This window comes from Hylobates moloch, unplaced genomic scaffold, assembly GCF_009828535.3.
Source record: "Hylobates moloch isolate HMO894 unplaced genomic scaffold, HMol_V3 SCAFFOLD_13, whole genome shotgun sequence".
NCBI classification, from domain to species: Eukaryota; Metazoa; Chordata; class Mammalia; order Primates; family Hylobatidae; genus Hylobates; species Hylobates moloch.
Window position 1 is genome coordinate 35,513,552 of NW_026652288.1, and position 22,723 is coordinate 35,536,274.

A 22,723-nucleotide genomic window follows, 5' to 3' on the forward strand; every position below is an offset into this window, starting at 1 on the left:
CTCCAGCCTGCGCGGCAAAGACTCCATTTCAAAAAAAAAAAAAAAAGAGTTCAACAGAAGGATCTGGAATAATCTTTGGGGAGAGGGGGGTCTCAGAAGCAAGGCTAGCACAGCAGCCTAGCATCCCACCAGTCACATACTCCCATCTTGTCTCCACCACCCTCCCCAAAGTATGCAGAAGGCAACAGAGTGGAGAGAAAAGCATATGGGTGATTAAACCAAATGAAATGCAATCAGGCTTAAATTCAAGCTCTGCCCTGCCTAGATTGAATCTGACCTTGGGCAAGTCATCTCAATGCTTTTGACTGGAGATTCCTTCCCTGCAAAATGTTCTCAGGTAATCAGTGTGAATATTATTCAGTTATATAGTACTTGAGACTAACTAGATGTTCAAACATTGGCTAGCCATCCCAACAACCCGTCTCCCACAATAAAAATCTGTTGGCTGAGCCAAAGTCCAACTCCAGGGGAATTCAAGTCACCACCTCTCATGAAGCTTCCTACGTCCAGACACATATTCAGAATCTCCTTTAATTCCACAGCTCTAGAGATCATGCCTACCTGCATTTGCTCTTGGGGATCAATGAGAAAATCAGATGGCTTGGGAGACAAGGTCCACATCAGGCCAGGAGTCAGGGACAGGGGTGTAAGAATCTGATTTCTCTGAAAGTTCCTGCCACCAGTACAAACACTCTTGAGCTTTTCCACAGAGCCATGGGGCCTCTAGTGGCAAGAGAGCCAAGCTACCTCCATCTAGCAGTAAAGTGAAGGCCCTGCTCCGAGAGCCATGCCCATGAACACCAGGTCATTCTCTTCAGCCCAGCAAATGTTTACTGAGCTCCTACTACCCCTACTACCTGCCAGGCCCACTTCTGGGTGTTGGTGACGCAGCCATGAGGTAAGACCCATGACTCCCAAATTCCACTCTATACACTGCTGGCAACTCAGTCTTTATTGACGGTTTCATTTTTGGGGTCACCAGTGCTGAGGTGGAAGGTGGGGCACCTTTATGTGTGTCAAAGACCCCACAGCACCCCCCTCACGAGAGAATAAATCCAATTTAGAACTTACAATGTGGTGGGGATGGGAAGAGGAAGGGACATAGTATGTACAGACGCTAAAGGGGATGCTGGAGGGCCTTCAGCAACAGGGCATGGAGGTGCCAAAGAGGAAGTCGGGCAGAGTCAGCCACTGATCTGGACCCCCTCAGCCTCGGCCAGAGGGTAGATCTCAATGGCTTCCACCAGGGGCAGCGCCTCCACAGCAGTCTCCATCACGGCCAGGCCAACGGCAGCCTCCGCCTCTGCCAGCTGCTGCCGCACAGCTGCCTGATGCTGCTGCTGATGGGTCTTGCGGTGCTTCCAGAGGTTGGAGAAGGAGCGGTAGCTCTTGCCACAGTCAGGGCAGGAGTAGGGTCGTTCGCCTGTGTGGATGCGGCGATGTTCTGCCAGGCGCATGGAGATGGCAAAGGCCTTGCCACACACTTCACAGGCAAAGGGCCGCTCACCTGTGTGCAGGCGCCGGTGGTCTTTCAGGTGGGTACTCTGACGGAATGCTTTGCCACAGTCTGGACATGGGTATGGCCGCTCACCTGTGTGGATGCGCCGGTGCACCTGCAGTGACGTCTCTGTGCTGAAGAGCTTCTTGCACTCGCTGCACTCTAGACCCCGGCGGCGGGCAGGGGCCGCAGGGGATGCTGTAGCAGTGCCTCCAAGGGCTGCTGGAGAAGCAACTGGTGCACGAGTGGCCCGTGGGGCTCGAGGGGCAGGGGGTTCCTTAGCCAGGACCTCTCCAGGCCCAGCAGCTGCATGGGCTGCCTCGTGTGCCTGCAGTCGAGCAGCTGAGCCCACTTTCTTGCCACAGGTACCACACTCAAAGCGCCGTGGGGCCTGGGCAGCAGCGGCTGCACAGCGGTGCTCCCGGAGCCGCAGTGAGGAGGGGAAGGCAGCCCCACAGGATGGGCAGCGGTGGGGCTGGCGCCCGGCATGGACCACGAGCTGATGCACCTCCAGCAGCCGGCGCAGCAAGAAGGAGCGGGGGCACTCGCGACATTTGTAGGGGTATTCACCTGTGTGATGGTAGCGGTGCATGAGCAGGCGGTAAGGACGGTGAAAACGCACCCCACATTCCTGGCAGCGGTAGGGGAAGTGCTGGGCATGCACCAAGCGATGCTGCCTCAGCGTGGAGCTTTGCGTGAAAGCCTTGCCACAGTCCCCACACCGGTAGGGCCGCTCTCCTGTGTGTGTGAGCCGGTGGCGGGCCAGGTTGGCAGGTGAGTTGAAGGGCTTGGAGCAGTCAGGGCAGGGGAAGGGCCGCTCCCCTGTGTGCGTGCGCAGGTGGTTACGCACGTGAGACTTCTTCTTGAACATCTTGCCACAAATGCTGCATTTATGGCGCCGCTCCAGCCGGTGCACAAAACGTTGGTGCCGGGTCAGCTGCAAGGCCTTTCCAAATTCACGGCTGCACAGGAGGCAGCGGTAGGTGCCTGGGACAGCGGGCCCTGCTGAGGTCTCCTCAGACACAGGGGGCTCAGGGGCCTCTGGCTCTCCAGTCTCTGCTGGGGCTGGCTCAGGGAAACCAATGACAGGTTCCTCTGGTGGGACTGGTGTTGTGGGCAGAGGGACACCCCCTACCCCATGAGTACGCCGGTGATAAAGGAACTTGGTAAGGTTGACAAAGGTCTTTCCACACGGACATGAATGCAGAGGATTCGGGGTGTGGGCTCGCCGGTGGGCCAGGAGGAGGGCCTCTGTTCCAAAGGCCAAGCCACAGTCTACACACAGGAAGTGTGACTCGCTGCTGTGGTCTCCAAGGTGCTGGTCCAGACTGGAAGGGCTGGGGAAGACACGACTGCACAGGGGGCACTTAAAGACACCCTCCCGGTGACTCCGCAGGTGCTGCTGTAGCTGGTGGGGTGAGAGAAAGAGCTGGTCACAGGCTGAGCAGAAGAGCTCCTGTGTGGCTGCCCCGCCTGCTTCTCCACTGTTGTTCCTCCGGGCCCTGCGCCCCCGGCGATCCCGCCCAATGGCTTCACCATTGCGCAGCTCGTAACTGTGGTCAGAAGCTGGCAAGGGGTCAGGCTGAGACACAGGCACCTCTGCAGGTGATGAGGCCTGCACCTCCTGCTGTAAGGCAGGCTCCTGAGACTCGGGGACAGGAGCAGGGAAGTGAGTGGCCTGGTGCTCCAGGAAATCCGCCGGCAGCTGGAAGAGCTGGGAGCACTCAGAGCACTTGTAGAGGAGCAGCTCCACCTCAGTCACCACCTCAGTGGTGGTGGCAGCGGCAGACGGGACAGTCGCCCCTTCCCCACCCTCTTCTGCCTTTCGGTATGAGTGCTCCACAGCCACTCGGGCCTGGCCCACGGGAGGCCCTAGAACAACTGGGGACCCCAGGACAACAGGGGCAGGAGCCTTGGTGGGTGTGGCTCGGAGGTGTGTCTGCCGGTGGTTCAGCCAGAGCTCCTGGCTGGCAAAGAGAGCCTTGCAATCCACACACTCGTAGTGGATGGTGCTGGAGCTCAGGGGTGGTGCCTTAGGTGGTGGCTCAGCTGGCACTGCCTCCTGGGGTGCCATCATCTTCAGGTGCAACTCCTGGTGCTCCAGGAGCTGGCTAGGTGACATCAGCAGTTGACCGCACTCCAGACACTGGTACTGGCTCTCCTGCACAAGGGTCTGATAGAGGCCCGTGCCTAAACCTGTGTCTGTGGCCACAGTGACTCCAGGGTCAGCCACGCCCACCAACTCAAAGTGCTGCTGGGGCACGTGGGAGTTTTGGTGCATGAGCACCTCTTCCAGGGATCCATAGAGCTGGTTGCACTCAGAGCAGACATAGCGGTGCTCAATGTACAGGACTGTCTCCTCTGATTCCTCAGTCATGGCGGCAGCAAGGCCCTGGGCTGGAAGAGGGGACAGTGGGGACAAACCAGTTAGGTCACCGATTCCTCAGCTCTTCCCTTTATCACTCTCCACTCCTAATACCTTAGATCTACACCCCCTTAAGTTCTTTCTTCGATTTTTAAAATTCTGCCTCGCTCCCAATAATCCTTCCTCCCCTCAGCATAACAAACACCAAACACAAATCTCCCAGGTAGTCCCTTCCCCAGGAATTTACCCACAGTCTCACCTCTGTATCAACTTGCATCAAACTCCACCCACCAGATCCTTGTAACCTGTCCAGTCCCTTCATCTCCCACACCTCACAGCAGGCCCCACAGTTCCGCCCAACACATGGGAACTTCCACTCAGACCTCTTTCCATTGACTCCTTTTCTTAGCAACTCACCTCACCCCATTCCTCTCCAAGGTACCCAACTGAAACCCCATATAGGCCTTCCCCACCTGCTTCTCCCAGCCACACCCCTCCCATGGCCTCTGCTCCTTCTCCCAGGTTCTCAGACTTTTTACACTCAGACCACTCAAACTGCCCAATGCCTCACCACTCCACTTTCAGCACTGTACACGGTGCCACCCCTCCCCTTTACACGCAACCCCTGCTACCCACCACCTCTTCCTCGGGTGCCCAGATTCCTCATGTCAAACTATATCCCTTCCCCCCAAATTTTCTCACACTGGCCTAACCCATCTCCACACCCAGACTTTGCCCACCTTAACCACTTCATGATACCCAGCCCTGTTTAATTACTTAACCTCCTCTACATATCAAGGGCCTCTCCTACAACCCTAACCCCCTATCCAAAATACCCAGACCCATTTTCACAAAAGCCTACACCTCCTTGCTTCGGACCTAGGCCCTTCCACCACCCTAACTCCTGTCTCCAGGGTATCTATCCACTCTTTACATTCATCACCTCTTCTTTGTACCAAGACCAAATCCACGATTCTAATCCCCTCTGAGATACCCAGATCCCCTCTTCCCATTGATTTAAACCCTTCCTGTTCATACACAGCCACTCATTCAGGGACGCCCATACCCTCATTTCATATCAACCTATGCCTCTCTTGCAAAGAGACCCCCCCTCAAACCCATCTCAGGAATATCCAGATCCTCCTCCACATTATTAACCTAATCTTTTTTAATTTGCTAAAAGACCCAATCCACCCTAACCTATTCTAGCGATGCTCAGACCCTCCTCTTCGTAGCAACATAACTCCTCTTCTTTGTGTAAAGATCCACACACACACTAACCCATTCCAGGGATATCCAGACCATCTTTCACAATGGCTTAAGCTTCTTTTACACACACCCCTCCTGCTGCCCAAACCCCCTTTAGGGATACCCGGACCTCCTATTCTCATACAGAACCCCCATCACCACCCTAATCCAGCACAGACCCCTCTTCCTCACACTCAAGCCCCTCTCACCAGCCTCCTACTCTGGGGGTACTCAGACCCCCCAACGTCTTAGCAACTTCTCAGTCTCATTCCAGGAATTCCCAGGCACCCCTCACTTTAGCACACAGATCTCTCCCACCCTACTGCCTCCCCTTCCAATAACCAAATCCCATTTTCACCTTGGCCTAATTACCTGTACTTAAAAAAGACTACCTTCCCCAGCTCATTCCAGGGACACCCAGACACCCTTTTAAAATACACCTAACCCTTCTTTGTACAAAGACCCCTCTCCACGCATTCCAAGGGTACCCAACCTCCTGACACATTGGTTTAAGGCCTCTTCACATTAATTTAACCTCATCCATTACAACTGGACCCCCCTCCTTAGCTCTAAACCGCTCCCTTGGGGATATCGATTTCCTAATATCTTTTCACACCAAAACCCCTCTCACCGCCCCAATTCTTTCCAGAACAACTAGATATTTTCCCCCTCCATTAACTTAATTATCTTTCTCACGCCCTAAGCCCCTCACTGGGCACCCAAGTGTCGTCTAACCGGCCCAGCCCCTTCGTCCTGGACTTGCCACACCACCAAGTCCTTTACCCCAAACCCTGGGGAGCCGCGGAGCCCTCCTGGGACAGCTGTGAGGCCTCCCCCTTCCCGCCCAGGTGCCCCGCCAAAGCCCCGCCCCTCCTCACTCAGCCCCGCACGCGACTCCAGGACCCTTCCCCACCCGCCGCTCCAGCCCGGCCCCCGCCTGGCTGCCAGCGCGCCCGGTCGGCCGTTGGTGCCGCTCCGCCCTAACTGCCCGGCGCGCACCCCCTCAGGCCCTCAGTGCGCAGGCGGCCTGGCGAGTGGAGGCCGCGGCGGCAGGGAGCGCAGCCCGGCCGGCCTCCGCGCGCCTGCTCGCGCTCACCTGCTTCCGCCGTCTCGCACGCCCCGGGCCCGGGCCCGGGCCACGGCTCCCCTTGCACGGCCACCCTAACGCTGCGCCCGCTCTAGCTCTCGCCGTCGACTCTCGCCTGCTCCGTAGCCTCGCTCTCGCCCCCAGCTACCCTCAGCAACGCCCCTCCCACCTTCCTCCTCGGCCGCCGCACGGACGGCCGGACGCAACCAATCATCGCCCGCTCGGGCCCTGCTGTTCGGCCAATCGACGTTCATGTCTCTGAGGCTTGGGCCAATAGTGGGGAGCGTCGAGATTCCCCGCAGCGCCCAACCAATCCTTTAGCGACGTTCCCTCACCGGTCAGCCCTCGGGTGGATAGTGCCCGCCCCTTTAATCCTCCCTAGAGGATGCTCCTCCTCCTCCTCGACTCCGCCTCCGACGGCTCCAGAGGGGAACTCTGAGCGGAAGGCAGCGCGATGACGTCAGGCGGCGGAGCGCGGCCGCAGGCGCCATCTTGGGGACGCCGTGAGGGAGTCAGCGTTGGGGACAGGGAGAGGGAGAAGAGTCTGGGAAATTGAGGCACGCGGCACCTTGAGGGCTGGAGCGGGGGAATGGAGGCACAGGAACCTTTGTGGTTTCCCCGAGGGTCAGAGGGAGAAAGTGAAACCACTTAGCGCGATGGGGAGAGGGCAAACTGCATGCAGCACCAGTCACATGGAGAGAGAAAAGGGAAACCAAGGCTCCAGACTCACTTTATTAAAAGGAGGGGAATGAAGGCAACAGGAAGAAACAGGGAGACCGAGGGGACTTTTGGGAGGTGGAGAGAGGAGAAATGTCAGAGGGGAAGCAAAGAGCGAGGATATGGAGAAAAAGAAGCAGGGACAGACAATTTCATTGGAAGAAATAGAGAATGTGGTGGGTAGAGGACCTGAAGGACAATCGGGGTGAGAGCCTGAAGGAAGTGAGCCGGTAGCGGGCGGACTCCACTTCACCTCCTTCCGGGGTGACTCTGACCCTTACACCTCGAGAGTGGGGTCCCATGTGTCCAAGGGGCTCTGGCCATTCCTGCTCACCTGGTTCCTGCGCCCCTCAGGGCCTTGGGAGGGAGTTGCCCCAGTACTATTAGAAACGTTTCCAGGCTGGGCATGGTGGCTCACGCCTGTAATCCCAACATTTTGGGAGGCTGAGGGGGGTTCATCACTTGAAGTCAGGCATTCGAGACCCACCTGGCCAACCTGGTGAAACTACCATCTTTACTAAAAATACAAAAAATTAGCTGGGCGTGGTGGCTTGTCCCTGTAACCCCAGCAACTTGGGAGGCTGAGGCATGAGATTTGATTGCACCCAGGAGGCCGAGGATGCAGTGAGCCGAGATCACGCCACTGCACTCCAGCCTGGGCGACAGAGCAAGACTCCATCTAAAAGAAAAAAAAGAAACGTTTCCAGACCTACTCCTTGAACCCAAGCACAGAGGAGTTTCAATTTCTCGGATGAGGAAACTGACTCTTAGAATTGTATTATTTATTTACCTACCTGATGCCAAAAGCCACTATGGGATGCGTCTCACAGTGAGACCCGGGGCCAATTCTATGGCCATTTGGTCACTAGATGTCCTAACCTTCTCATGGATTAAATTCCCTGACACCAGACATGTGTAGTTAAAACAGATTCCCGGATTGGAATCCTGGTTCTAAGGCAAGTCAACTGTCCTGAGCCCAAGTTTCTAATCTGTGAAATGGGGCTAATAACAGCCCATCTCATGTGAGGCACAGAGTAAAAGACATCTAGGAGTTATTTTATTTTATTTTATTTTATTTATGAGACAGAGTCTTGCTCTGTCGCCCAGGCTGGAGTGCAGTGGCGCGATCTCGGCTCACTGCAACCTCCGCCTCCCAGGTTCAAGCGATTCTCCTGCATCAGCCTCTTGAGTACCTGTGACTACAGGCGCTCGCCACCACGCCTGGTTAATTTTTGTATTTTGAGTAGAGATGGGGTTTCACCGTGTTGGCCAGGATGGTCTCAATCTCCTGACCTCGTGATCCAATCTCCTGACCTCGTGATCCACCCGCCTTGGCTTCCCAAAGTTCTGGAATTACAGGTGTGAGCCACTGCACCTGGCCTATTTTTTTAAATTTAATTTAATTTAATTTTTTATTTTTTTTTGAGAGGGAGTCTCTGCCGCCCACCGTCGAGGCTGGAGTACAGTGGCATGATCTCAGCTCACTGCAACCTCCGCCTCCTGGGTTCAAGTGATTCTCCTCTCTAAGCCTCCCGAGTAGTGTAGAGACGGGGTTTTGCCATGTTGGCCAGGCTGGTCTCGAGCTCCTGACCTCAGATGATCCACCCCCCCGGCCTTGGCCTCTCTAAGTGTTGGGATTACAGGCTTGAGCCACTGCACCCAGCCCCTAATTTTTTTTTTTTTTTTTTTTTTTTGAGACAGTCTAGCTCTGTCACCCAGGCTGGAGTGCAGTAGTGTGATCTCAGCTAACTGCAACCTCTGCCTCCCAGGCTCAAGCAATTTTCAGCCTCCTGAGTAGCTGGGATTACAGGCATACACTGCCATGCCCGGCTAATTTTTCATAGTTTTTGGTAGAGATGGGTTTTTGCCACATTGGCCAGGCTGGTCTCGAACTGTTGGCCTCAAGTTGATCCGTCTACCTCGACCTCCCAAAGTGCTGGGATTATAGGCATGAGCCACCAAGCCCGGGTTTTTTGTTTTGTTTTATTTTGTTTTGTTTTTGTAGAGATAGGGTCTCACTATGTTGCCCAGGCTGGTCTCAGAACTCCTGGGCTCAAGCCATCATCCTGCCTTGGCCTCCCAAAATGGTGGGATTACATGTATGAGCCACTGTGTCTGGCCAGTTGTTATTTTTATTAGTATCTCCAGGAACCTAATGATAATAACTAACATCTCTTGAGTGTATTATGACGTGCTAGGTATTATGCTCAATGCTTACATGCATTACTCAGTTTAATCCTCTCAACAACACTATGAGAGAGAAACTGTCATGCTGACTACAAAACATCGAGGCCCAGAGAAGTAACTAGTCGTAGTTCCCATAGTTAGAAAGAGTCAGGATTCCAACCCAGGAGTTGACCTTAAGGTCTCCATTCTTGGCCCCCAGGCTCACCTGCCTGGCAGGCAGGAAGTTCAAGTGGTTGCATGTTGAAGGGATGAATGTAAGAAGTGGAGGAAAGAGTTGGTGGAAATTAGTGAGCTAAAGCTAGGCTCGGCCTGCTCTGAAGCAGTCTGGGTTTGCCCTTAGGGCAAAATCACCTGGGGTAGGTGCCAGAGAAGTGGAAGCCATGCTCAGTTTTTGACAGGCTGTGTGACCTTGGGCAGATTCTTGCTCCTGCTGAAACCTCCTTTTCCCCACTTGAAAATCTGAGGATCAGGCTGGGTGTGGTGGGTCACGCCTGTAATCCCAACACTTTGGGAGACCGAGGCAGGCTGATCACCTGATGTCAGGAGTTCAAGACCAACCTGACCAACATGGAGAAACTCTGTCTTTACTAAAAATACAAAATTAGTTGGGCATGGTGGTGCATGCCTGTAATCCCAGCTACTCGGGAGGCTGGGGCTAGAGAATCGCTTGAACCCCGGAGGTGGAGGTTGCAGTGAGCCAGGATTGTGCCATTGCACTCCAACCTGGGCAACAAGAGCGAAACTCCATCTCAAAAAAAAAAAAGAAAAGAAAGAAAGAAAAAAGAAAAGAAAAACACTGGCCGGGCATGGTGGCTCACGCCTGTAATCCCAGCACTTTGGGAGGCTGAGGCAGGCAGATCATGAAGTCAGGAGATAGAGACCATCCTGGCTAACATGGGGAAACCTCGTCTCTACTAAAAATACAAAAAAAAATTAGCGAGGTGTGGTGGCGGGCGCCTGTAGTACCAGCTACTCGGGAGCCTGAGGCAGGAGAATGGCGTGAACCTGGTAGGTGGAGCTTGCAGTGAGCCGAGATCATGCCACTACACTCCAGTCTGGGCAACAGAGCGAGACTCCATCTCAAAAAAAAAAAAAAATCTGAGGTTCCGGGTAACTTCTCAGGCCTTTTGCTTGGACTTCTCAACTTGATTTGGGTTGTGTGGGTCTCTTTTCTCCAGATCATATAGGAATAAGCTGAGGCCTGGACCAGTCTTTCTGGAGGTGATAGCACAGGACTGGCTAGGATTTCCGGGACAGGTTGAATTTAGAGGGGATGGTGGTTTTTTTTTTTTTTTTTGGAGATGGAGTCTCGCTCTGTCTCCCATGCTGGAGTGTAGTGGCATGATCATAGCTCACAGCAACCTCTGCCTCCTAGGTTTAAGCAATTCTCGTGCCTCAGCCTCCCAAGTAGCTGGGACTAAAGGAGTGTGCCACCGGGCCTGGCTAATTTTTGTATTTTTAGTAGTGCCGGGGTTTGCCATGTTGGCCAGGCTGGTCTTGATCTCCCAACCTCAGGTGGTCCACCTGCTTCAGCCTTCCAAAGTGCTGGGATTACAGGAATGAGTCACTGCCCTGGTCGAAAGGATGGTGTTCTGTGTTGAGGTCCTTCATAAGCAGAGTCCCAGAGGCAGGTGTGAATCTGGGCTTTTAGGCCTGGCTGGAGTTGAGTGTGGGTGTTTGAGGGGCGGGTGTAGATGTTGACCAAGTGGGGTAAGGAGGTGTGTGCAAAGTTGGTGGTCCTTCAGTGTCAGATATATGTGTCAGATGTGTGTCCAGGATGCCCCACATGCCAGCTTGCAGAGGGCTTCCTGTGCTAGGCTGGCATGTGGTCCAGGAGTTGCCATGTGCCAGCTGTGTGTTCGAGGCATGTGGTCACGTGCAGTGGGCCGCACGTGAGTGTGTCAGTGTCTCCTCCCCATCACGAGCATCGGGGGTGGTGGTGAGTCACGGGCTCAGCCTTCGGCGCCAACTGTCATGTTTCTTCCCCCCAAATTTCACCCCCCACCCAGCCATGCACCACCCACCCCCACTCCAAGATCTGTGTCGCTTCTCTCTTCCATCCCCCTGCCCTGCTCAGCTCCTTCTGAGAGGCTGCAGAGTGTTCCCTGGGAAGGAGTCTTCCACTTCTGGCTCTGCCTTCCAGCTCCCTGTCCTTGTCCCATCCACCTTTCCCACTGCCTCTCTTCTCCTGCGACTAGAGAATGAGGGCCCCTTTTCTCCACCCACTCATCTCTCTGGGTCCCAAGGATTTCTCTGTGCACTACAGGGAATTCCCATACTCACCACCCATCCCTTCACCTCTATAGGAGCTATTTATATTGGGTGAGGCTTGCCCTGCTTCTCCAGGCTGGCAGCTCCTGCCTCAGTGGCTCTCTTGTGTCTATCAGCCACATCCTTGTCTTTTTGGTCCCCTGGTGTCTGTAGGCCTCCCTTGTTTCTGTGACCTTCTTTGGCTCTCCTTGGCTCTCTCCTTGCCCTATGGACCACTCCCCATATCTGAGGAGCGCTGTCTGTTTCCAGGGGCCTGTCTCTTATGTCTCTGGCTTCTCCCCTGTTTTCCTTCGCAGGAGGTCTCTATGTCCACATTACTGCCCCTTGTCTCTGAGGTCCTTTTGCTTGTCTCTGTAGGCTGCTCCCTTGTCTCCATAGGCCTTTCTTTCTTATCCCTGGGCTTTTCCTGTCCTTGTCCTTGTGGGGTTTGTGGGCCTCAGCCCACTTCTCTGGACAGTCTTGACTGCTGTCTCTCTTCTCTTCATTTCTCTTCGTCTGTGTAGCCCTCTCCCCGGGTCTCCTTGCCTCTCATCTCTGTGGGCTCCTGTGCCCAGGGCTGCCTGGGCAGGGCGGTGGCATGGTGTGGTAGAGGGGGTGGCTCGGGGGTGGGCCCTCCATCCAGTGCAGCTCCTTCTTCTCATCAGCATTCTCCTTGCAGGGGGGCCCCCAGTCCCAACCAATACAGGCTCCCCCTCCCCCGACTCCCCTCCCTACTCGCTCTCTGCCTGCCTCCCTCCCTTCCTCCTGCCCGCCCTCCTCCCTGCCTCCCTCCCTCCCTCTTCTCTCTCCCCCAACCACCCCCCCCCATCCCCCCCTCCCCCCCCCCCTCCCCGCGCTCCAGGACCCAGCTCAGGCGGCAGGCGGGCAGGCAGGCGGCGGCCTCGGAGGGGAGACTGAGCGGTGGCGGCAGCAGTGGCGGCAGCCAGCGGCGGGGAGGCAGGCCCAGCCGGGGACTGGAGCCGGCGGCGTCTTCTTCTCACAGGGCACCAGGAGTCTGTGGCCAGGCCCTTCCACTGAGGCCCAGCACCGGGAGCCCCTGGGACACCCCACCCTCCTCCGCCTTTCTCTTCCACCTGCTCCTCTCCATTCTCCTCTCCCTCCTCCCTATCTCTCCACCTCATTTGCTCCTTCTCGGCCTCCCCGGGTCTCCCAGCTCTCCATCCTCCCCAGCCCTCCACTCCCAGGCTCTCCCTGCCCCCAGCATGCTTTTCCCGTGGGGGCTGAGGGCTTGAGGACTCCAGGGCCCTTGCCTCAACCAGGGCAGGGTCCAGGCTCCAGGGGGGAGGGGGAAAGGGGGCAGCCCCCTCCCCCAGCAGGCCCTCCCCTCCCCCACTTCTCCTGATGGCCGGCTTCCTTTTCTCCACCCAGTCCTCGCCCCCTGTGGCCCCCCCAGGCCGGCCCGGCTAGGGGAGGGGGCGGGGGCCCTTTCCCGGGCCAGCTTCCCCCTCCCCCGGCTTTGCCTGTGGCCCCCCCTTCTGTTTTCACCTTCCTTTCCTCCTTTCTTCCCTCCTTCCCCTCCATTTGCTCCTTCCCCCTCTCCTCTCTCCCCTTCTCTCCTCCATTTTCTCCTTTCCCCTTCCTCCCCTCCCCGGCCCGCCCTCTCCTCTTCCACCTGTCCTTCCTCCCTGCTCCTGTGGAGCCACGGTTTTGGATTAGTTGGGGGCCACCGCCGGCGGCGGGGGAGGGGGCCCTGTGGACTGCCCTCTCCCCCCGCCCAGCCCCAGCCCCACTGCCACCCAGCGCCAGAGCACCTCCCGCTGTCGGTCCTCGGGCCTCGAGGGAGCCCAGCCCTCCGTCCCACCAGGATCCGTGAGTGTCTGCAGGGCGGGGATTGGGCTGGGTTCTGGGTCCTGGAAGGCTAGGCTTGGTGCCGCCTGGCAGGGGGGCACCACATTCTCCCAGTTCTCCAGACTGGCAAGTACCTTCCCCCACTAGGGGCCTGCTCTGCGCCCTCCATCTCCTCATCGTCCATTCACCTCGACCTCTTCTCACCCCTTCTTCTGGGTACAGAGCTCACTGCCGCCCCCGGCCCTCCAGCTTTCTGGGGTGCTACGGGGCTGACTGCTCTTACTCGGGCTCTCACTTACCCCGGGCCCCTGGCATATCCATGCCCCTGCTGTCTCTAAGCCTCCGTCCTGGTCCCAGACTGGCTCTTTCTGTTCCTCTGAGCCTCATCCTCTGCCTGCGGTGGGCCCTGGCCCTGTCCCCATCCCATCCAGTCTCTATCTCCTGGAGATGTCTTTCTGCTTTTGAGCCCCCATTTCCTGTGTCTCTTGGGCCCCTCTCTGACTCTGCCCAACTTCTCTCTTTGCTGTTAGCCCAGGTTGCTCTCTGCATGTCTCTGTTTAGATCCCTCTCTCTGTCAGAACTCCTCCACCCTGGCTTCCCTCTTTCCAAGTCTCCCTCGGCAGGTCTCTTTCCACTTCTCTTTCCATTCTGTGCCTCCGCTCACCTGTCCTCCTCCCTCTCTCTGCCTCTGAGCTTGGAGGCTGTCTTCCTTCTGTCACTTTTCCACCTCCTTCCCTCAGATCCACTCTGGGTGCCCGGCTCCTCCGTCCCTCCCTCCTCAGCTGCTGCCCCACTGCTCCATGGTCCATGCTGACTTCTCCTGGCTGGTCTGGCTCTTTCCACTCCCATTCTCTCTCCCCACTTCTGTGTTACCTCCCATGGCCTTTCTGCTCCCATTCCTCTCCATGTCTGGGGGCTTTCGGACCCCAGGATCTCCTGCTCCCCCACATGGCATTCCTGAGTATCTTGGGGTGACTATGCCTCTGTGGGTCTGGCTTCTCCTGCAGGCGATTGCCCTGTCCCTTCCTGTGCCCTTCTAGTGCACTCACTCCATCTCCCCACCTCAGTTTCCCTCCGTGACTCCCCCTTTCTCTCTCCCAGGTGCTTTTCCCCCTTGCCCCTTCCTCTTCTATGGGCCTGCCATGCAGCTCTGACATACTGTCTCTCTTTCTGACTGGCCCTCTCTCTTTGTAGAGTTTGGCCATTTCTCTCCTTCTCCCAAGTCTTGTACCTGCTGCTATTTCTTTATCTCCCTTTGCCTTCTCCCTCACCCTGTGTGCCTTCGCTGGCCCTCCTTGCCTCTCACCTTTGCTGATGTCTCTCCTGTGCCCACTGTTGCTCAGCTCTCTGCTGGGTTTTGACCTTTATCTGGCTTTGCCCAGTCCCTGGGGCTATGAGTCCTGGGCCTGCCTGACACCCTACCTGCCCTGTCTGTATCTCCTTTGGTGTCTTGCTTCTAGGCTGTGTCTGTCTCTTGCTCTCTCACTTAGCCTCGGTTCCTACTTCTTGGGCTGTCTTTCTATGTGTATCTCTGTGTCCACCTGCTGCCCCTCAACCCTGTCTTTCTCTGTCTGCTCCCACCTTTGGCTGCCACCTGTGGGTCCCTGTCCTTCTGCCCCATCTCTCCCTCGGTTTTTCTGTGCTTTGTCCTCTGCTCCCTTATTTGCCCCAGGAGTCCCTGGCATTTCAGGATGACCCACTCCACTCCTGCCTCTCTCCTAGCCCCGCCCTTCACACTCCTCCCACTGTGAGTGCTCCTTCCAGGTCTCCCAGCATCCCTTGTGCCTCCATCCTTGACAAGCCTTCACCTTAATCCACATTATAGTTTGCAGTCCCCAGCCTGTCCAGCATGCCCTCCCACCCAGCACTCTTTCCTTCTCAGAGGCCTAGAGGGCAGTGACTTGCTCAAGATCACGCAGTGAGTTGGGGGCAGAGCTGGGACTGATCCCTGGCCTAGGTTTTCCAGGCCACTTGAGATAGTGAGAAGGACTTGTGCCTCTATCTTTCCCTGGAAATTCTCATTCCACAGTTTCACCAGCTCAAGCTGTCCTTCCATGGGCACTGAGTGGGGTTCAGTGTCCAGGCCCACTTCACAGCATTGTGGGCCCCCCACAGTAACCCTACTCCATGGAAACCCAAGCATCCCTTCCCTTGGGGCACAGCCCTCAGCCAGGGGGAGCGGAGCTGTGCATCTGGCCAAACTCCTTGCCCAGTGGTTGCCCTGCAGAAAGTCGGGGTGCCTAGAAGAATCCCTGACTCCTTAGGGGTGGACAGTTGTGAAGAGCAAAGATGCACCATCTCTCCCTTTACTTCTGCTTCCCAGCAGGGTGGGGGGCAACGGTATGGCACCCACTTCTGGCAGGCAGCTCACTCCCTGCCTTACTAACTCCTCCCTTCCAGCTCTTCCTGCTTGTATCTGAGTCGGTTCCTATCTTTTCTCCATCCTCTGTCTCTCTCTTCCTGTGTCTTGCCTGTGCCTTGGTTTCCCCCTCTCCAGCCTGCCCCTCTTTCTTCCGCACCCTGCTCTGTCCTTTCTTTATCTTGCCTCCTCATCCTCCTGTCTCTTCCCTCTTTCTCCCTCCTAGTCCTCTCCCTACCTCTCTGTAACTCTCCTCTTTTCTCTCCATCTCTACCCCCATTTTCCTATTGTCTTGTCCTTCTCTTCCCTTGTATTTCTATCTATTTTGTCCTTTCTCCCTTTCTGAGTCTCTCTGTCTTTCTCTTCTCTAAGCCTCTCTTTCTCTGTTTCCTCCCTTCTCTCTCTTTGCTTTTTTTTTTTTTTTTTGCCCTTTTACTGCTCTGGATCCATTCATCTGTGGGGTTCTGTATGTGCCTCTCTCTGTTTTTCTCCATCTCTCCATCTCCCCCGAAGTTTCCTAACTCCCAGATACTCTCCCCTCCAGACCTCAGATGTCCAGGCCTCTCTCCCCATGGGATTGTGGGAACCGGGGACATCAGGAAAGTGGCAAGTGAGGCCTGGGATGGGGTTGCCTAGCAACCACCGCATCCTCTCCAGCCGGTTTCTGTTGCCTAGTAACGGCTGCCTGCCCAGAGACAGGGGCGGGACTGGGTGGGGGGTGGCACTTCCTGGTTTCCTATTAGGGTGGGGCTGGTCCCAGGAATTCACTCCTACCTGAGAACCTCGCACGCCTCCCTCCTGTTTTGGTAGCTGTGCCCATCCTCTCTCTTGCAGCCTGTCCCACTCAGCGCCTGAGCACTGTGACCTCCGCTCTGGTAGTGCCCCTCTGAGCTGAGCTTCCTTTCTCGCAATGCCCTCAGTATTGCCAGCTTCTAAACAGAGCAGGGCTCTGCAGAGCTGTGAACTGCTTGCCAACAATGTCCCCAAAGCTTCTGTGACCACCCCATCTAGCAGGCCTCCAAGGGGTTCCATCCCACCACATAGTAATCTCCCCCTGGGCTGGGGGGTCTCCCTGCAGGTGGCGAGTGGGGGCCGCGGCAGCTGCGTCCCCATGAGGAGGGGAGGAAGATGCCGGCTGAGCTGCTGCTGCTGCTGATTGTTGCCTTCGCCAGCCCCAGCTGCCAGGTGCTCTCATCACTGCGCATGGGTGAGGCCCTCCTGCACCCTGCCCCTGCGTCCCCAGAGACCCTCCTGTCAGGCCCTGGGGCTCCTCTGGGGACCCAGGCATGCCAGTCCCTCAGGACCCAGGTCTCAGCTCTCTTCAGCAGCAAAGAGTCCCAGCCTCCGGTTCCTCCTTCCCCCAGGACCCAGGAGTCCAGACCCCTAGCTCCCACCAACCTCAGATCCAGGTGTCTAGACCCCTGGTCCCTATACCCACCTCACCCTAGAGCCCTGGAGTCCAAGACCACAGCCCCCTCCTTCCTCAGGACTCAGGAGTCTGGTCACCAACCCCTGTGTCCCCTCAGCTGCAATCCTGGATGATCAGACAGTGTGTGGCCGCGGTGAGCGTCTGGCCTTAGCCCTGGCCCGGGAGCAGATCAACGGGATCATCGAGGTCCCAGCCAAGGCCCGAGTGGAAGTAGACATCTTTGAGCTGCAGCGGGACAGCCAGTACGAGACCACGGACACCAGTGAGCGGGGCCATGGGGGCGTGGGGTGAGGCAGGGCAGGTTGGTGGCCCTCAGTCCATCCCTCTACCGTGGCCTCTGGCCTGGCCTTGTCCTCTTCTAGCTTCATCTTCCTCCTTCCTTTGTGTTGGTATCTGCCTTCTTCCCAGACATGGCTGCTGCTGGGCCTGGGGGTTGGAGAAGAGGGAGAGCATAAGCCCCAGTTCTGCTCTGGAGGAGCGTGGGGTGGCGTTGAAAAGATAAGCCCTGGCCGGGCGCAGTGGCTCACGCTTGTAATCCCAGCACTTTGGGAGGCTGAGGCGGGCAGATCACGAGGCCAGGAGATCGAGACCAGAGTGAAACCCCGTCTCTACTAAAAATACAAAAAAATTAGCTGGGCATGGTGGCGGGCGCCTGTAGTCCCAGCTACTCGGAGAGGCTGAGGCAGGAGAATGGCGTGAACCCAGGAGGCGGAGCTTGCAGTGAGCCGAGATTGCGCCACTGCACTCCAGCCTGGGCGACATAGCGAGACTCCGTCTCAAAAAAAAAAAAAAAAAAAAAAGATAAGCCCTATCATCCCAGCTGGCTGGGGATGCTTGTTAGCCCCCAGAGCTTAATAACAAGCCCCAGGCATTGAGGGCAGGAGGCTTGGGCGAGGGTCAGCAAAGGCATTCTGGAGAAGGCTAGTCTGGAGCTGGGCTCTGAAAGGTGAACAGGATGTAGAAAGAGTGGCGTGGTTGCAAGCACGGCCGGCCACATCACTGGGGTGTGGAAGTGTCTATGGAATACTGATGGGCTGAATATTCAAAGGTGTCACTTGAACAGATGTGCTGGAGTTAGACCTTTGGGAGATGCTGCCTTAAAAGCACGTTTTAGACAGGTTTCTTTCTTGCAGGCCTTATCAGAGGCTTTATGGTGTTCGTGTATGTTTCAGATCACTAAGAGGGAGAATTGGGTATGGCGTTTCACAGGCCTTTTTGGCTGATGTGGCACAGAGTACAACTTGGGAGAAGCTGGGATGGAGGGTGAGGAGGCAGATGGCATTCCAGGCATGTGCCTTGAGTCTGGAGATGGGGTGGGGATCGGGGTGGGAGCAGAGGGAAGTATTTGGAGCCAAGGAATGGGAGGGTGTGGGGTTGAGCCCATCCTGAATCCACCTGGATTCAGGACATATTTGGAGAGATTGTGAGAGACTTCAGAGCTAAGTGTGACAGGGCAGTAGGAAGAGAGGCTATGCAGATTGTCAGGCTGGCTCAAGGAGGCTACAGTGCCAGGGTGAAAGATGCCGCCTTCACCCACAGGCACTGAGAAGCCATTGATAGGTCTATACCAAGGAGTGAGGCTTCTGGAAAGAGAATCTGGAGCCTGGATTTGGGTGATGAGTGAGGACTCTGGTATATGTCTGAGTTGAGAGTCCTAAACTAGGGCAGGGGCCAAGGGGTTGAAGAGAAGGGGATAGATGTGAGAAGTCTGAGGACAAAGAAGAGACAGGACGTGGTGACTAACTGGCTGTCAGGAGAGAGACTGAAGGCAAGGACCATTTCCAGGCATCTGGTCTGTGTGAATGGTGGGGCCCTCACCAGTGTGGAAGGTCCAGAAGGAGGCAGTTTGGAGGAAATGAGGTGTTCAGTTATGATGCCTTTAGTTAGAGGTGGCAGAAACCAAACTCAGCCTGGTTTAAGGAAAAAAGAGAACTTATTAGCTCATGTCACTAAAAGACCTAAGGACAAATTTCAGGCATGGTTGAATCCAGGTGTTCAAACAATGGCCTAGGATTGTTTCAGGCATGGCTGGATTCAGGCATTCAGATGACATCCTGGGAATCTCTCTATGTCTTTACCTCTGAGGCCTGCTTTCCTCTGAGTTGGCTTCATTTTCAGAAATGCTCTCTCAACTGATGGTGAGATGGCCCCAGCAGCGCCAAGCTTACATCTCACCAGTTTAGCAAACCCGGCGATAATTGTAGCAAAAGACCTGGGGAAGGTGCTCCATGGTCTGATTTGTACCCGTATGTATCTCTGAACCAGTTGCCATGGCTAGAAGAATGGAGTTCTGTGACTCCCCAAGGCCTGCATCAGGTGCCAGTCAATCCTGGGAACCCTGGACTGAAGGGTGGGGATAGTTCCCCCAGGGGAATTTAGGGTTCTGCCATGAGAACAGGCACTGGACAAGGAAAAACAGCAGCTTTCCACCTCCCAGTCTTGAGACACACATGTGTCCAGGGAGGAAGAGAGCAGAAGAAAGACTTGGAAGTAAGCGTGGCGGGAGAGTGGTGTTTGGAGTATGGGAAGGCTCCAGGGGATCTGGGCTGTGGGGTCAGGGGAGGAGGTGGTGAGTGCACTGTGGGTTGTGGCATGGCTGAAAAGGTTGAGAACAACAGCGGCTGAGGGACTAGGCACAGGCTTTGTAGGCAGAGGAGGCCCCTGGTGTCTCTTCCTCTTCATCCCTTCCTTTGATCTCCCTTGGCCTGACCTGTCCCTCTGTTGCTGTGTCCTCATCTCTCTCCGTCTCATGCCCCCTCATGCTCACTTGTTGGGTGGGGTCAGAGACTGGCCTTCTGGGTCCCGGATGGCACAAGAGGATTAGGCAGTTGCCAGTGTCTGATCCTCTCCTGGGCCATGGCGGCTCCCTGAGGGATGGGCAAGGAGAGGAGGCAGGGGGTCCCTGACTCTGCGGTCTCTTCCCCTTCTCACGCAGTGTGTCAGATCTTACCCAAAGGGGTTGTGTCTGTGCTCGGGCCCTCCTCCAGCCCAGCATCTGCCTCCACCGTGAGCCATATCTGTGGAGAGAAGGAGGTGAGGTGGGGAGCGTGGGCCAGGGCTTTGTGGGGAGCGGGTCCCTGGGAGGCGAGGGCTGGGCGGAGAAGCAGGATGGAGGCCAAAGTTTCCTCTCTGTCCAGATCCCCCACATCAAGGTGGGTCCCGAGGAGACACCCCGCCTTCAGTACCTTCGCTTCGCATCTGTCAGCCTGTACCCCAGTAACGAGGATGTCAGCTTGGCGGTCTCCCGAATCCTCAAGTCCTTCAACTACCCCTCGGCCAGCCTTATCTGCGCCAAGGCTGAGTGTGAGGGAGAACTGGATGTTTTGTTTTCTGTTCCCCCAGACACCCCTTCCCAAGAGATCTGGTGTCCCACATAGTGGTTCACTGCCCCCTAGTTAGAACCCTGGGGCACCCAGGCACCAGGCTCTTCTCCCATCTTCAGAAACCAAGGCCTCTGGTTCCACAGACCCCTTCTCTCCCCAAAGAGATCCATTTAGTCCCCAGATGGTGACTAAGCACCTGCCATGTCAAGGCCCTCTGCTAGGCCCTGGGCGTGGTCGCTGGGTGCTTGGAACTCCAGTTCTAGTGGAGGTCATTGGTCATTGAGCTGTTGTGATACAGAGTGGTACTTGTGCTGTGAGGAGGCACACGGAGCCTCTGGTATCACATAGGAGGGATCCTAATCCATCTGAGAGGTTCAGAGCCTGTGTCTATAAGGAGACATCCAAGCTGAACCTGAAGGGTATGGGAAGAAAGAGGGAACAGGTTCTAAGCAGAGAGTGTGGCAGGGGCAGAGGTAGAGGGCCCAGGGAGCACAGCCTTTCAAGAGGCTTGCTGATACTCCCAGTGGCTGAAATGTGGGAACAACGAAGCAAGAGATGATGGGAGCCATGGGAAGTCCCCACACAGGGCAGGGTGAGGGGACAGGGTCAGATTCGTGTTCTAGGAAGAGCCCTTTGGCTGCAATGTAGAGCACAGGCTGGAGAGTGACAAGAGGGGTGGCCAGGAGACAAGCAAAAGGCAGGGGAGAGGCGACACTGGTCTGGGCCCAGGTGGTGGCAGTTGGAATGAGGGGGCCAGGGTGATGTGAGAGGCAGTGAGGGAAAGAAGAGGGTGGGGCTAGGGATGGTGCGAGGCCTCTGCCGAGGAGGAACACGATCCATCGGGGGCACACGTTGGGCATGGTGTGTCTTTGAGACATTCATGTGAGATGTCTGGTAGGCTGGTGGATTTGTGGGTATGGAGCTTGAGGCAAGGAGGGACTGTGCTCCATAGCCTCTAGAAGGAATTCCTTCTTCAAGAAGTATTTATTGGGCCAGGTGTGGTGGCCCATGCCTGTAATCCCAGCACTTTGCGAGGCCAAGGTGGGAGGATGGCTTGAGGCCAGGAGTTCAAGACCAGTCTGGGCAACATGGCAAGACCCCATCTCTTAAAAAAAAGGTATTTATTGAGCACCTGCTCTGTGCCAGGCTCTGCTTTTGGTATTAGGGGTCAGCTGTGGGTGAAGTAGTCCAAGTACATTCTGATGAGAGTACTTGGGCAAAAAACACTGCAAATAAGTGCATTACGTGGTTAGAAGTAGTGAGTTCTATGGAAAAGTAGAAATGACTTATGAAGAATGGTGTGGTGTGGGCGTGGGTGCAACTTTAAATGAAATGGTGGGCGAGGGCCTCATTGAGAAGGTGACGTTGGAGTAGAGACCTGGAGGAGGGGAAGGAGGGAGCCGTGTAAGGATGTGAGAGAAGAGGGTTCCAGGCCAAGGGAACAGCCAGCGTGAAGGCCACAGGACAGGAACAAGACTGTGGTGTGTGCAGAACAGCAAGGAGGTGGTGTGGCTCAAGCCCAGAGAGTGAGTGATGGGGAGAGGAGGTGCTGTGGGCTGGGTGGTTAAAAAAAAAAAAGGAATTTATTGAGCAGCTGCTATGTGCCTAGCCCTTGATATTAGGCTATTAGGGATCAGTCTCTACTCTAGTGTCTCAGTGAGGCCCCCGCCCACCATTTCATTTAAAGTCGCACCGCACACCCACACTAGACTCCCAGTCTTCATAACTCATTTCTGCTTTAACATAGAACTCATTACTTCTAACCATGTAATGCACTTATTTGCGGTGTTTGTTGTACAACTCGTCTCCTCATCCTGTACCTGGTCTACTTCACTCATGGCTGACCCCCAATACCAAGAGCAGAGCCTGGCACAGAGCACATGCTCAACAAGTACGTTTTTTTTTTAAAGAGATGGTGTCTCACTATATTGGCCAGGCTGGTCTTGAACTCCCACAGTCTGGGCAGTAACAAGGGGGTGAGGTGGACAGATTGTGTGGGGCTTTGGAGGCTGTGAGGACTTCGGCCTCTAGGACTCTGACTGAACTGGGAAGCCATTTGAGGGTTTGGGGCGGAGGAGGAGCACATCTGACCCACATCATTCTGGCTGCTGTGTAGGGAACAGACTGAGGGGCAGGCTTGGGGATTGCAGCAGGCAGGAGTTGGTGGTGGCTCAGGGCAGGGTGGTGACAGTGGCACGGGGTGAGGGGATCTGATGTGTTTGGAAGGGAGGGCCTTGATGGATTGGGTGTGAAAGAGAGGAAGCCAGAGTTTTGGCCTGAGCGACTGGCACACTGGAGATGCTGTTCACCAACATGGGGAAGCCGTGGTGGTTGAGCAAGGAGATTAAGCATGAGATGCCTGTCAGACACCCCAGTGAGGGGTCAGGAAGGTGACAGAGACAGGAATCTGGAGTTCTAGGCAGAAGTCTAGGTTGGGATTTTAATTGGGGA

The 22,723-nt window shown here is 55.9% G+C and overlaps 4 protein-coding genes across 12 annotated transcripts in view; 2 read left to right on the top strand and 2 right to left on the bottom strand.

The window, feature by feature from the left end:
* The window catches only part of LOC116480610 (carcinoembryonic antigen-related cell adhesion molecule 1-like), a 1,172,951-nt gene that overhangs the window by 895,786 nt on the left and 254,442 nt on the right, over positions 1–22,723 (bottom strand).
* On the bottom strand, positions 934–6,355 carry ZNF574 (zinc finger protein 574). 5 transcript variants are annotated; one of them, XM_032172752.2, is made up of 2 exons: positions 6,208–6,355; positions 934–3,895 (listed from the first exon to the last, which is right to left on the bottom strand). In XM_032172752.2, the coding sequence occupies exon 2, from the start codon at positions 3,873–3,875 to the stop codon at positions 1,185–1,187; it is 2,691 nt and encodes an 896-aa protein (XP_032028643.1). In that variant the 5' UTR covers positions 3,876–3,895; positions 6,208–6,355; the 3' UTR covers positions 934–1,184. The 5 variants fall into 5 exon arrangements, with proteins under 5 accessions (XP_032028643.1, XP_058282528.1, XP_058282530.1 ...); XM_058426545.1 differs by lacking the exon at positions 6,208–6,355 and adding an exon at positions 6,025–6,122; XM_058426547.1 differs by lacking the exon at positions 6,208–6,355 and adding an exon at positions 5,484–5,501.
* LOC131380982 (uncharacterized) lies at positions 6,718–12,715 on the top strand. Its single transcript, XM_058426580.1, has 2 exons — positions 6,718–7,137; positions 12,215–12,715. The coding sequence occupies exons 1-2, from the start codon at positions 7,087–7,089 to the stop codon at positions 12,713–12,715; spliced, it is 552 nt and encodes a 183-aa protein (XP_058282563.1). The 5' UTR covers positions 6,718–7,086.
* The window catches only part of GRIK5 (glutamate ionotropic receptor kainate type subunit 5), a 75,749-nt gene continuing 63,904 nt past the window's right edge, over positions 10,879–22,723 (top strand). The window contains exons 1-5 of one of the 5 annotated variants that reach the window (XM_058426540.1): positions 10,879–11,041; positions 16,599–16,727; positions 17,047–17,211; positions 19,885–19,982; positions 20,087–20,252. In XM_058426540.1, the coding sequence (XP_058282523.1) occupies positions 16,649–16,727; positions 17,047–17,211; positions 19,885–19,982; positions 20,087–20,252 (508 nt within the window). In that variant the 5' untranslated portion in view covers positions 10,879–11,041; positions 16,599–16,648. Of the gene's footprint in view, positions 11,042–12,683; positions 13,183–16,598; positions 16,728–17,046; positions 17,212–19,884; positions 19,983–20,086; positions 20,253–22,723 lie in introns of those variants that run through there. The other 4 variants (XM_058426543.1, XM_058426539.1, XM_032172747.2 and 1 more) reach the window with 4 other exon arrangements.

What these genes read in the sequence shown, in the direction of transcription:
- LOC131380982 (XM_058426580.1), top strand. Translation starts at nt 7,087, where the DNA reads ATGTGGTGGGTAGAGGACCTGAAGGACAATCGGGGTGAGAGCCTGAAG. An exon ending in GGGGTGAGAGCCTGAAGGAA is followed by an intron (nt 7,138 to 12,214) that starts GTGAGCCGGTAG and finishes CCCGCGCTCCAG; the next exon opens with GACCCAGCTCAGGCGGCAGG.
- ZNF574 (XM_032172752.2), bottom strand. Translation starts at nt 3,875, where the DNA reads ATGACTGAGGAATCAGAGGAGACAGTCCTGTACATTGAGCACCGCTAT.